The 14,222-nt window shown below is 42.2% G+C and overlaps 1 protein-coding gene across 1 annotated transcript in view; it reads right to left on the reverse strand.

Annotated features, from left to right (window-relative positions):
• The window catches only part of lrp2a (low density lipoprotein receptor-related protein 2a), a 75,240-nt gene that overhangs the window by 55,637 nt on the left and 5,381 nt on the right, over nucleotides 1–14,222 (reverse strand). Inside the window, exons 2-12 of the mRNA XM_072685638.1 lie at nucleotides 10,582–10,695; nucleotides 8,819–8,941; nucleotides 8,440–8,556; nucleotides 7,831–7,941; nucleotides 6,822–6,935; nucleotides 6,247–6,363; nucleotides 5,390–5,533; nucleotides 4,412–4,531; nucleotides 4,127–4,255; nucleotides 2,392–2,561; nucleotides 756–979 (exon numbers count right to left, since the gene is read on the reverse strand). Coding sequence (XP_072541739.1) covers nucleotides 756–979; nucleotides 2,392–2,561; nucleotides 4,127–4,255; nucleotides 4,412–4,531; nucleotides 5,390–5,533; nucleotides 6,247–6,363; nucleotides 6,822–6,935; nucleotides 7,831–7,941; nucleotides 8,440–8,556; nucleotides 8,819–8,941; nucleotides 10,582–10,695 — 1,483 coding nt within the window. The remainder of the gene's footprint in view (nucleotides 1–755; nucleotides 980–2,391; nucleotides 2,562–4,126; nucleotides 4,256–4,411; nucleotides 4,532–5,389; nucleotides 5,534–6,246; nucleotides 6,364–6,821; nucleotides 6,936–7,830; nucleotides 7,942–8,439; nucleotides 8,557–8,818; nucleotides 8,942–10,581; nucleotides 10,696–14,222) is intronic.

Raw genomic sequence — 14,222 nt, forward strand, 5'->3', positions numbered from 1 at the left:
TTGTATAGTATAAAGCTGTCCAACTTTAATTACTTTGTCCTGCTTTAGGGAAGACAGAAGACGACAGAAGAGATGCCAGTAGAGATGCCCTTATAAGCTGATCTCAGAGCTGGTTTGTGGTTTCTATTACGAGATTAGAATTGTGGAGATGCTGGTCTAAAATAAGTTAAACAAAAAGAACAATGAAGAGTAACGGACGATTGAGCACTGTTTTATTATATTTTATTTATTATATGTTAATTGTTGTTGAAAATCAGCTCCTACTGTCACAAGTCTCAACTATCTGCACAATCAGTGTGGAATGGTGAAGGCCGCATCTACCATCAACAGTTTGTTTGCAATGGCTTTTTGCCTGGAAATTAAATTAATAAAGGGTGGTTTCCGATGTTAGCACATGCACAGATTGTAACTTTCCACCCAAAAGGAACCAACATCTTTACATCTTTGGGGGTAGATGGTGGCTAGAACACTGTGGGTAAACCTGTCTCTTAAAACAGAGGTGCTATAAAGGGTATAATTACCATTTTACTTCTGTAATCAACTGTATGTGTTAAGAGATGTGTAAAGAACCTTAAACAGACAAAGAACCTTTACATGCACTATATTTGTACTTTTAGAAAGTCTCTTTTACAAAAATGGCAATTTATGGAAACAAATATGATTCTTTTATTGCATTTAAAGAACCCTTTGAGGCAAGAGTGGATGTAAGGCTGGGGTATTTGTTTTTTTTTTTGTTTTGTTTTTTTATTACTCACCCAACAGTCGGGTCTAGAGCCAGCCCTCTCGGGTTTCCCAGGTTCTCTGCGATGAGTGTGACACGATTGTTCCCATCAAAGTCCACCATGTCAATTCGGTTGACACTGGCCTCCACCACATAAAGTTTATTGTTCACCCAGTCTACGGCCAGGTTCTCAGGATAGTCGACCGATACGTTGAGGATTACCTGTAAATGCGACCCATCCATGTCCACTGAAAACACCTGGCCAACAAACAGAATGGTTCCTTGTTAAACGTAGATTAGCCACTCGGGTTCTTATGTCTCCTGTGTACAGTATCTTGATACATGTTCAGTGAGAAAGAAAATATGTATCACTTCAACCAACGTATATGATAAGATGTAAAGAATATCCTTTCGTTTAATAATCATGTATAGTTTGACTGGGTTTCCGGTTCCATGTGTATCATCCAGCTAGCTTATCTGTCCAGTAGCATTTAAGTGGTGCCACAGGGGCAGTACTGTGAAACCACTGCCCTACTGATTTCAAGATGGCACCAGTTTCTCAGGGTGGACCACTTGGCATTGTAACAGAAGCTAAGGCACCACTGCTCTTTGCAGGCCTTGCTCTTTGGAAACCGAACCCAGACGTCCTAGCGAGTAGGATTCTCAGCTGACCCGTTTAATGGAAACATAAGCTGTGGAAGAAGTCTGCTGCTTTTTGGCTCACTCACAGACCCCCCGCTTGGAGGCTGCTGGCATTCCTTTGAGTTGGGGTACTAATCGCAGACCCCAAGCTCTTGGTATGTCCCTGCTTTTCAGCTCCATGGCTGGGGTTAAAACCAGAGAGCAGCCAAGAGCTCAAACAAAGCAAAGAGTTGGGCAAGGAATGCATGAAAAAGGCTGGACGCAGAGAAAACAAATACTGCATGGTCACTTTGGACGCTCTCAGGTTACATAAAATTGCACAGAAATATGCCAGCATTTTCCTGCATATCAGAAACTTTGCAGAGATTAGGAAAATGTGGACTCCGCTGCAGATCAGATCCAGGCACTGGGATCGTAGCCATACAGGAGCCAGGCAGCCCTCCCATCATTACAGTATTAGCAGTATCTACAGGCATCAGTCAAAGAATTCCCCTTCCGCTGTCAGGTGGCCAACTTCCTTCACAACCTGAACACATCGACAAACATTGGGCCTGTCGATCCTCAAGTAGGGAGTGTTGCTGGGGTGCTTTTTCTAAAAGGGCTTTGTTCCAGTTGGGAGGCGTAAGGAGAGGCAGAAGTCACACTGGCGCAGACACATTCTGATGGACTGGTCTTGCATTGGAGTTTAGCCAAACACTAGAGCCAGGGCTGTGTGTAGGTGAGATCAGAGCAGAATCTGACTGCCTCAGTGTGTGTGAGCTTTGTTATCAACAACAAATGTAATTAACAGTCAAGGCTATCAAGGCTCGCACCTGTAAGAGTATTTATGAAATAGCACTTATTAAAATAGCGCAAATTGAGACAGCTTGTCCGTTGCCAGATCTTTAACTGCGAGTTACAGAGTGAGATGCATAGCTGACAACAACACTTTTTAAAGACAAGGTCATGCAGTACTTTTGGAAGGTTCTGCCACAGACGATTAAATAGGATTACGGAACATGCAGGTGTTATAGTATGACATTACTTACCTTGTTTTGAATAGTATCAGTCCAGAAGACCCTTTGTAACTGGTAGTGGAAGTCTACTCCCACTGCCACTCCCCTGCTTTCAGAGTGAACCAGGATCCGAGAGTTTTGTCCATGGATATTTCCAATCAGCAAGTCTCGTCCGTTTGAAAAGAGCAAGGATGCCACTCCAGCTGCATGGATACAAATTCATAACATTATCCCCAGTTAATCTGCTGGGAAAACTGCAATGTTTTTGGGCAAGGGGAGGTAAGAAGGTGTCCTTAAACAGGGTCAGTTTTAGAACCAATTCTTTTTACAATCAAATCCTAGAAAGATCACACATTGCAGTTACCCAGAGACACCAGTTACCCAAGTCATTTTAAATTAATGGGTGGCAATGGAGGAAGAGCTAGTTCTAAATTTCAGAGCGCCTGCCAAAAGAATCAATGTTTTTCAAAGAGAATCCAGGAGAGTTTGGTAAAGCTTAACAAATGAATGTTTATGACAACTGTTAACATAAGTAAGATCAATTTGAAAGTGTTTCCAAGTTCTGACTCATGGCACAAGGCTGCTCAAGTTTAGCAACTGTTTCTGAAGCAATTTAAAATAAAAAAAATGCAAATTTAAAACAAATCACTGTATTTCTTCCACATTTTAAACATTTTTAAACGGGGGGGGGGTGTTAATTCATCAGTATGCCAGTAAACTGTCTACACAACCTCAACGTCAGACTGTGTGTGAAAAGGAATTAGGCATAATTGGGCATGAAGCCAACAAAGCCACGTTTCAGTGGGGGCTGGACTCTTACCCCTTTGCCAGTGTTGTTTATTTGGACCTTTCCTTTGGTATCCACTTCATACCACTCTCTAAAACCCACTCCATGTGCCCCAGATGCCATAGAAAAAACACTTTTGGTTCCATATAGAAGAATGTTTGTAAAGATAGTGTAATAGATAAGAGTGTGAAGAACCTTTGAAAGATCAAAGGTGAATATACATATTCATGTCAGAATATTATGACCACCCTTGGACTGACTTGAACTCGGTCTGGGACGTCACAGATGCCACGTGCCAAGGTCTACTTTTTTTACGATATTATTCTTGCACTTTTTACATTTTCTCCACACCACTGCCACAACTGTATCACAACCTCATCTTTAGGTAGCACAGACTTGTTTATAAGACTACCATTTGACAACTTTCCAAACTTCTAATCGTAGAACAAGGTTATGGGCACCAAAATTATAGGTCGTCACATTGTTGTCACAGCGTAACCATGTTTGAAGGGTGGTTGCATCTCAAAAACACTAACTTTGTGGGGTAACTTTCAGCTGCTGTAGTGTAGCAAGAATAGACTTCTCGCACATTGAGTGCCTCCCAACGACATAACAGTGGTGCCCCATGGGTCACTGATGATGCCAGAGGGGAACAAGGACTCCAGCCAGGAAGTGGTACAGAGCAATCGATGCACCACTGTGGAGCAGTTAACCTCTATAATGAACACCTTCCATCTCCTAAGTCCACCACAGTCCATGCCACAGCATCTAGCTAGTGTCATCCGAGGGTAGTTATTGCCACGATTAGGTAGATGGTCATAATATTCTGATTATTGTGTGATTTACAAACAGATCATGTAAAAAAAAAGCTTAAATGCTCGTTTATGCTTTAACAGTTTTACTACCATTTTAAAGTCACCAAATATATGCTTTCTTTTTCCATCGCTTGACAAGTCATATCTGTAGTTCAGAGAAACTCACAGGATGTGTTGGCTCTGCAGTATCTGTGCTGCTCCAACACGTATCCCTCCTGACAGCTGCAGCGATAAGTACCTATCCGATCCTCACATAGCTGATCACACACACCCCACAACTGGCACTCATCATAATCTGCACCATAGAGACAGCATGAAATAAACAAAATGAGCATTAAGGGTCAGGATCGGACCAGCTTTGTAACAAACACTGCAGAGTGCAGTACACTGACGATGAAAGTATTACAATATTGTTCATATCAGCTACGTGTGTGAGGCGATATGGTATTACCAATACAGGAGCGGCTGTTGTTGCTGCTGACCACGTAGCCAGACGGACAGGAGCAGGCACCACCCTCGGGAGACATTTGACAGCGATGCTCACAGCTCAAAGACGCACAGCGCCAGATACCTGAAAATCAAAGCAAAATGACACCTGACTTAATGGCAATAATAGTTCAGCAAGATGGATTTAATTTGCTGGAATAACCTCTTACTGTAGGCATTTTATTCAGTAAGGCAATGTGATACGTATCACAATACAACTGTTACAATTATATATTACAATATTTTGCAATACTGTGAGCAAAGGCTATATTTTGTTTAATTTTTTAATCTTTTTATGCAGTCAGAACAGTAGGATCTGAGTACAACACTGCTATCTAGTGGTCAGGGTTTAACACAACACAAATTAAACCCCTTTCTTCCACCAGCCTTTACATGTAAACTATCAAATTAAATATCAATACTGTGTTTTTGCGAATTGATACAGTACAGTAAAACATAATACTGTGATCCTTAAAGATTTATTTTCTTACACCCCTATTCAGTTATTAATTTTAAGCGCCATTTAAGTGCCATAGTAATCACAATGAATTTTTCAGTGACTATTATGAAACTAATATGTAAAAAGAATCTTATAGTTAGAGTTAGCTTGAGGAGTTGCAGTTTGGGCCTGCCAATAAGTTTAAAGGGAGAGCATGAAACATCCAGCTAATAATATAGTACCACATATCATAAGTGGGCAGTTCCGGTCCTGAAGGGCCAGATTCCTGCACAGTTTTGAGCTTTTTCTGCTCTAGCACACCTGATTTAAGTCGCCTGTTAATTGCCAGGTTTAGTAGGTCTGTTAGAGCAGGAAAATCAGTAGACTGTGCTGGACTCCGGCACCTCTTGCCCACCTTTGTCATATATTTACTTTAAATAAGAAAAGAGACAGTGGTGCAGGCAGGGGTGGGTAAATGTCTGTATATTATGAATGAGCACTAACTGCAGTTGCGTCCAGCAGTGGAGTTGGTCTCATCTTCCCCATCAGGACAGTGAGGCGTGCCATCACAGAGATGCTCCATGGGGATGCAAACACCAGATGAGGGACACGGCCATTCCCCCGAAAAACACTCATGTTGGACGTTATCTATGGAGAACATACCACAAAGCATATCAGGCTTATTGTTCCCAAACTGACTTACACCAAGAGGAAACACCAAGAAACAATGTTACTACATGCAAAAACACAGAGCTATTTGAGACATTTCGGCCTCCAGATTCTGTGGTCATTTTCAAATGTCCAAATGCCACATTCTAATAAACATACTAAGAGGAAGCACAAGAAGCCAAGAAAAGTAAAAGGACAAGCCGAGCAGGAGTTGAGCATACGACAGAACTCCTGCTTGATAACAACAGAAACAATGTATGAGGTTTGTGAGAAGGACAGCAGCCTTATCTGACATGGAATGAGAAGCAGCCCGCCTCAGCCTTTTTGTCTGGCAAAACAGTGTAGTTTTAAATCATGGGAAGGAACCACTCTGAGAGGGTCACATGGGAGCTGTGGGTGCTCCAACCGTGGCCTCTCAAAGCACAAGTCCTTCAAAGCAACCTGGAGAAATTCTAAAGAGCTTTGGAGGGTCTGAATGATCAGCAGCAGCAGAGTGGAGATGAATGGCTGATGAGAGCCCTCGCTGTGCACAACAGCAAGCCCGGTGCACAACTGAGGGGCTGCAGGTTAACATAATAGGATTTCTCACACAGTCAAAATGTATATCTGTTCAAGTGTCCTGAATATAATAGATTAGACTGACAATTAGGTCATTGTCCCAACAAGTAATAAAACTAAGGAAAACTACTCACCACAGCCTCTCTCATCAGCATTGTCTCCACAGTCATCTTCTCCGTCACACAACCAGACCTGGTGTATACAGCGACCACTGGGGCAAGTGAAGTAAGTCCCTCTACATGTAGGATAGGCTGTGGAGCGATAAAGCATCACGTCAGAGCTTGCTCATAGAAAATGAAGAGGCCTACTCTCATTTTACCTCAAACCTCAGCCATTTTATTTTGTATACTGTCACTATCAGGCAAAAACCTTTACAGGAGAAGGAAAATTCTTCTTAACATTTAAGATTTGGAAGAACATTTTATTCAGGAGCATTACTATTGGTCCACTGATCATGAACTGTTGATGCAATGTATGCCAGGTTCAAATTGTGTCAAAAAGTCCTAAACAGCAAACATGGAGATACAAGGTTTTTATGTGACACCAACAATATAGTACACACTATATTAAATAACAATTCATTAGAGTGCAGCATTAAAGTGCTGATCCACATACAGGCTTATAACATTTGACAAGGGTGTAATCAGTGTACAGTCTGGAGGAACTGGTAGCAGTGTCAGTGTCAGTAGTGTCGCAGTAAAATACATACTGCAGTTCTGTTCATCGCTTCTGTCTCCACAGTCATCATCATGGTCACAGACGTACCCACGTGGAACACATTCTCCGTTACTGCACTGGAACTGGCTGCTGCTGCATCGCTGAGCTATACAAGCAAAGCCAAATACGCACAGTGTATTAGGTCTTTTTTGGAAAAGGCATGCTTTCTTCTTTGCTGTCTGTAATCTGAGTGAGTGTGTTCTGACACTCATTTTGCAAAGACTAAACCACAGGACTGTATAACAACACATCTGATTCAACAGCATATTATGACAGCAATGCAAACACTTTTAAAACCTGTCAATTCACAACATTGCTTTTTAGATACACTATCTGTCCAAATGTTTGCGGACACCCCTTTTTAGTCCCTGTGGTAGTAGAATGATGCTATTCCAATACTTTTGGGGATGAGGTGGGGTGGTGCTCATCTAATATCCTGACCTCACTTGAGCCAATTGCAATCAAATCCTCACAGCAATGCAACAGAGACAGTTACTCCAACAAGAGCTGGATACACTAAAATGTTTAATACCCTTTGGAGGAATTCTGGAGGAAACAATGAACGAGCAGGTGTCCCAATACTGTTGTCCATATAGTGTATATTCTTCTTCTTCTTCTTCTTATTATTATTATTATTTTATTGCAAATAAATTGTACTGAACTTTCTTCCTCTTATAACTGCAAACTGCAATTGCTGATCATCATATAGCACTGTAACATCATGTTTGTCTATTTCCAGGACCTTATTACACTAATAAAATATTAATATAGTAATAAGAATTCATATTAATATTAAAATAATGAAAATGTTACTACATACTTTTGTCAATAACAATGCTGATGTAATATATTTGATTGATGTAAATGTAATGTACACATTTGAGTCAAAAATGATCAGTTTTTTTTTAACTATTATGATACTGGACTAAGCTGGAGCTCTTCTCCACTGTATTGTGCAGCGTAGAGGCAGTGTGCATTCTCTGCCAGAGACAGACACTCACTGCAGTTGGCCTCATCAGAGCCGTCTCGGCAGTTGAGCACCTGGTCACAGTGCTGGCTCCTGTTGTAGCATGCCCCGTTAGCACACCTCAGCTCAGAGCACTCGGGGTAGTCTGAGAAAGAGAAAGAGAGAGAGAGAGAGAGAGAGAGAGAGAGAGAGAGAGAGAGAGAGTTCAGTCATCACTCACTCATTCAATTAAATATAATTACTTTGTAACAAGATACGGCTACATATGGCCCATAGGAAACAGGTGGAATATTTTTTGTCCCAAAAGAAAGGCATCAAGATGAGCCCTCACTGGGAAAACAGGAATGATACACCATTAAAGTCTAATGTAAGTGAGGGTATAAATATATTGTGTGCAGTGGAGTGTGCCCAGAATTTTGGCTTAGTGGTGGAATACTAGATGAGCGACGTTTCACGCTAATCCAGCGAGGAATCTGCAATCAGCTTCTGACAACAAGAAGCATATTGTGGCCATTTCTGTCCATCAACGAGCCTCTTAATCTAACAAATTGATTAAAATGCCACAGGATCCTGGAGTGGGGGTGGACAGGGTGAGTCCATCTCCCCAACAATGCACACACACACACACTGATGGCTGACTTACGGCAGTTTCTCTCGTCCGCCCCGTCTGAACAGTCAGGTAGATGGTCACACCTGTACTCCCCTGGGATGCAGGCCCCATTAGTGCAGCTGAACTGTGAGCTGGAGCAAGTTCTTCCAGCTGCAGGGAGATCAAGGGAGACGTTTTTAATATATATGTGCTGGGTGGTCTTCATCTTAGACGCTCAAACTAAAGCCCACACACCAGGCCTATCATGTTTCCCCTACGTGAGGGAAATGACATGCTTTTACATTACAGGCGGTCAAGAGAACATTTTGGACTTGACAGGTTGTGTAAAGGATGAAAGAGAGAGAGGGGCAAGATGCATGCTGAGGGAAAGGTGAATGAATAAGTGAGAAAGAAGGAGAGAGAGTGGACATACGACAGTGCTGTCTCTCATCTGAGCCATCTTCACAGTCCTCTTCATCATCGCACAGCCAGGGTTCTGGAATGCACTCGCCGTCACTCAGACACTGGAACTGACCCGCCTCGCAGGTCGATTGGGCTGAGAGAACAAAATGTGCCGGCTCAATGAACTAACTCATAAGAGCAGAAATAAGCTGCACACACAGATTCCTCTTTAAAAAGGTTGAAGCAACTTTACGCAAGCTTCGCTGTACCACAAATGCAGCTGAGCAGCTGGACATGTTTGGTGCCTGAAGTTTGTTTTCACACTGGAGTGATGTGGCTAGTGGAGCTAAGTAAAGGAAGCCTGCACTCATCACATTAGCATTGTACAATCTGCATCACACAGTTCTGAACTGCTGGGTAAGCTCAAACAGTTTAACTTGTGTGGTTTCAGACATTGCATGACATGCTCTTATCCATTATAATGGTCCTTGCCATGCACCTTGTAACTCACTCCCCCAAAACACATGATTCAGCTATTCAGCTCATGAATCATATTCAGTTGATGAACTAGATAAGATGCATTGGGGCAGCAAATAGTTTAAACTGTGTGCGGTGGGTCCACAGCAGAAGGATTGAGCAAGTTCACAATGTTAAAAACAGCAGAGGCACTATGGAAATATACTAATTCAACTAAAGTTTTTGTTCTTCTGCCCATTTTTGCCCACTTTCCATGTAACTCCAATGAAAAACTAAAGAACGCCAGACCGTGAGTGTTAGATTTGGCGTTTATTTTTAAATATTTTCCTCCACAATTATTTTTTTTAATCAGTGACCTGCAAAGTAGTCAGGCCAACTTCAAATGATAAAAGTAACTGACACTTCTGAACATTTTTTAGTTAACTTAACTTAGTTTAGTCAAAAGTTCTCCTAACTCTAAATAACTTTTTTTATCTCACTGTTTAATCAGCAATACATTCCTCTTCTCAGACACTTCACGATGGGAGGCTGTGGTGTGGTGGGATTTGAACATTTGATGTCCTAGCTCTTGACAAGAAGTCAGTTAGACTGTTACACCACTCCAGAAGTGTCAGTCCAGAGCTGTGAAATCATGTACATGTTTATTTACTCAGTGTTTTTGTGTGTAGTGTAATTCGGCCCAGCAGTCTAACTGCCTGCTCATCACATGTGAGAAGATCATAAGTTCAAATCTCAGCAAGGGCTCAGCGCTCCATTATCAAAAGCCTCCCAGTCTGGAGACGTCACGTGATAGCGCTTGCTCTAATCTGCAGATGAGAATAAACAGTAAACAAATTGAGGAGGAGGAGGAGGATGAACACAGACTAAATCTTACACAATATTAAAGCTATTTTAGCTGTGTTTTTGAGTCGGCCTAACTCAATTGACCACACTGAGCGGCAGAACTAAAAATGTAAGATAGGAGCTTTTGGCTAAACTAAGTTTATTACATTACAACATAAAAAATGCTTCTTAATCAGATACTTTATATTTTTAAGTTGGCTTGGCTTTCATTTTGTTACAGTGTGGGGCAACGTTTCAAACCAAGCAGCTGCTGGAGTTCTCGAATTCACACAAATCAACCTATTTGGCAGATGGTCCATCTATGGAACAAGTCCCATGTAGATAATACAACACTTCCCACTGTCTCTCATTTTTACTCCTTATCAGCTTTAAACAAGATCCAGACATATTCATTACCTCAGTGTTTGTTGGTGAGTCAGTGCTCGTGATAGCGGGGGCTGAAAAAGAGTGTGAGAGAGACAATGTGTTACTTACGGCAGCTGCTCTCATCTGAGTCGTCTGTGCAGTCCGCTGCACCGTCACAGCGCCAGCCTGCTGGGATACACCTGCCTGTCCCACAGCGGAACTGACCCGTCTCACACCCTGAATCTGCACAGACAGAAGCGACAGCATCTCAGTTACATTTACATTTATGGCATTTAGCTGACGCTCTTATCCAGAGCAACTTACAAGGTTACTCGTATTACAGAGGTGGATCAGTGTAGTGTTAGGAGTCTTGCCCAAGGACTCTTATTGGTGTAGCGCAGCATAGTCACCCAGACCGGGAATCGAACACCAATCTCCCACATGGTGTGGTAGCTCAGTGGCAGGTAGTGGTGTTGTCTGTTGCGCCACACCAACCAGTACACTAGCAGTATCAGTTCACTAGCTTCTGCTTGCGGGAATAAACGGTGGGACCATTGGGACCATTGGGACCATTTAAGTATTAGGGGTAAGAGGTTTTGTATTAGAGGAGGATAAGCAGAAACTTTCACTACAGTTTACAAAAGCTGAACAGCAGTAAATGAAGTTCCTTCACTATCAGTAGACAACAGGAGGCAAAATGCAAATGGTGAGCTGGTGTTAAATTTGAAAGGAACCCCGCAGGATGCGTTTGCACACAAGCTGATCTACATCAGTCTTAAGGAATTACCTGGAGGCAACAGGAAGAGCATTTCACTGCCCACTTACAAAGGCTAAACAGCAGTAAACGAAACAAACGAGTTGCTATGAAAAGGCTATAGAAGGCAAAATGCAAATAAGATGATTCTGAATCTGAAGCTGTTCCTGCGGTACGCTCTGGCTGCACACAAGCAGACCTACACCAGCAGGTCTTAAACATCTTCCCCTCCCCATTTTCATACATTCAGAAAATGGATAGCACTCCTCACTCCTCTTATGAAAACACAGTAACGCTCTTTAAGTGTATGTGGAGGTGGAGGTTGCTATTGATGAAGCACGCAGTTAAGAGCATTGACAGTCAGCGGAGCAGAGCGTGCCAGCCGAACGGCAGACACTTACACAACCCTCGCTGCTCTCTTCCCAATCCCTCCTTTTGATCTCTGCCTGTGAGTGGCATCTCAGTAGATAAGGTACCACCCCTGTACCTTCCCCGCCGTGCTCGGCGAGATATCGACCGGGGCAGCACAGTTCAACCAGGGAGCCCTCCGACAGGGCCGCCGGAGGAAAAAAAAACGGTATGCATGATTCTGATTGTCTCTCACTGACACTCTGATTAATGGTGCATGCTGTTCCTTGTCAGAAATGTAATTGGGATAAATAGTGGTACCGGGTGGTACCGCAGCCCTTACACCCAAATTCCAAAAGCCGGAGGGAGATGCAAGGTGGAGGGAGGTGGCTGAAGGGCTGGGGTTGGTGGGTGAGTGAATGAGTGAGTGTGTCTTATCACTGGCTACCTTTAAACACACTCTCTCTGTCTCTGGTCAAATGCATGACAGATATTGTGAGAAAAAGAAAGAAACTGGCTAAATAAACAGCGGCACTTATCAAAGTAGGCCTAAACATAGAGCCGTTTAAAAATGCTGAAGGCTTGTAAAAGCATCTCGATCTGAAGTCCATGAACGGACAGTTGCACAACAATGTTTTCTTGTGTTTCTGGAACTTATCATAGTTATAAGCGCTCCAATATTACAGTCTCCTACAGTCACTGATACTTATCCTGAAACTGATGGGACGCAAGACTGAAACCTTATACAATGAATGAATGAACTTTTTATCTGTAGGGATGCACAGTGGTATGGGAATTATATCTGTATAAATTGATTTAAAAACATGACTGAATGTTTGAATTTGATGGGTATCTAAAAACAATTTTTGATGATGAAAATAATAAGGGAGTAAGTTTAAGTGATGCTGGAATACCCTAATACAATATCTGCATTTTATTTCACTGCATTTCCTGAATCCTAAAGAAATACTTTTCTTTATGTTTTCAATGACACTAATCCAGATGGATGTCATTTGAATTTGTTCAATTTATTGATGTTTATGTATCAGCCTTGCCAGATACAACATCATTGTTAGGCAAAACATGCTATGTCCAAAATGTAAGAAAAAGGAAAAAAGCTTTTCAACTTTCAATGGAAGTCAATGTAAAAAGATTTGATTTCAAGTCATTTGTATTGGTCGAATTTATTGTGACATTTTGATACAATGTAAAAACTACTGCCAAATTTACAAAAAGTGGAAATCAGCAAAAATGCAGACGAAAATGATGGATATTGGCATCTGCACGGAATTTCCATACCTAATTATCTATGTGGCATAACACTGGTCAAGTCCAAAAGATCAGTTGCAAAGGTTTTGAAAGGTATGAAAACACTGAACAAAAAGAGCAGCCAAAGGAAACCCCTCTGTATTAGGACTACAGAGTGAGGTCAGCATTTGACATTTAGCCTCCCAGTAACCATAACTAAAAATCCCCCGCAAGATTCTGGTCATTCAACTGGCACAGCTCACTGTCTCCTTGATACAAATAATTAAATGAAGTAAAGAAGGAACAGGAGAAGCATTCATAGTTGCTGAAAGATGCTGCCCCGAGTCTGGGAACTTTCTAGAACATTGGTAAGTCGTGATCACTGCCTTTAAATATTAAAACCCAACCATTGCTCACAAACATGATCTATCATCTTTTTTCTCCCTTCCTACGCCAGCAGGCTGTATGGTCAGTGCCTGGGCTACTGCACTAAAAGCACGGCGATGGCCTTCTCATATCTAGAGGTCCCGACTCACATTAACGAGGCCACACCAAACCCGGCACTTTTAAAGCGTGCCAGCCAAATGGACTTCCAATTTAACTCCTTCAGCAGCCAATTGGGAAGCCAGCCTTTTTCCTGCTCAGTTTACTAATGATAAAATTGCTCCTCCACTTGCTCAAAGGCAGTCTTTGTTAGGAGGACATGATCCCGGAGGTTTCGGCAGCGTCTGTAACGCACAGGTAGACAATTGGCACATACAGTATTGCGGGGAGCAGGACACACACACTGACACAAGTCGCACAACTGGATTTCACTATCTTGCCAGCAAGTCTGGAATATGAGCCGTATACGATGAAAGACCAAATAAGCAGCTTTCGTGGGACATTTCACGTTGAGGTGATAGATGGCGCATCAACATGTGCTCAGCAAATTTGCCTGTGTTCAATTTTAACCCTGTTAGTCTTCAATGAATACTGCAAATGTTAAAATTTAACACTGTGCATGGTAATTCAACACCTGCAAATTTGCTGTGAGGGATAAAATCTATATTCTTGGTTGTATAACAGTGTGAGGTTTTTCATGATTACTGTCAACCGTTTAAAATCTAGCCTCAAGTTAAAAGGACAGGTTCTGCTGAACTCCCTCAGCAACAGCAAGCTCATGTCTAACCTCTGTATGCTATACATTAGGTTAACAGCTTTAACCAACCTTTGCCAAGAGAGAACCCTATCTGCTGAGGCTTTCAAAATAAAGCCAGTGTTTCCTGACAGTATCGGTTCTGGGAAAGGTGACAGGCAAAGTAAAGTGGGCTTTCTGAACAGCACTATCCTGTGTCGAGCTGTTCCTTCCTAAGGAGAATTAACCCTTTGCTGACAGTCACTGTAGTCGTTTCCTGAGGAGGCTTCAGAAGGACGGGAT

This window comes from Salminus brasiliensis, chromosome 8 (genome assembly GCF_030463535.1).
Source record: "Salminus brasiliensis chromosome 8, fSalBra1.hap2, whole genome shotgun sequence".
In the NCBI taxonomy this organism is placed as follows: Eukaryota; Metazoa; Chordata; class Actinopteri; order Characiformes; family Bryconidae; genus Salminus; species Salminus brasiliensis.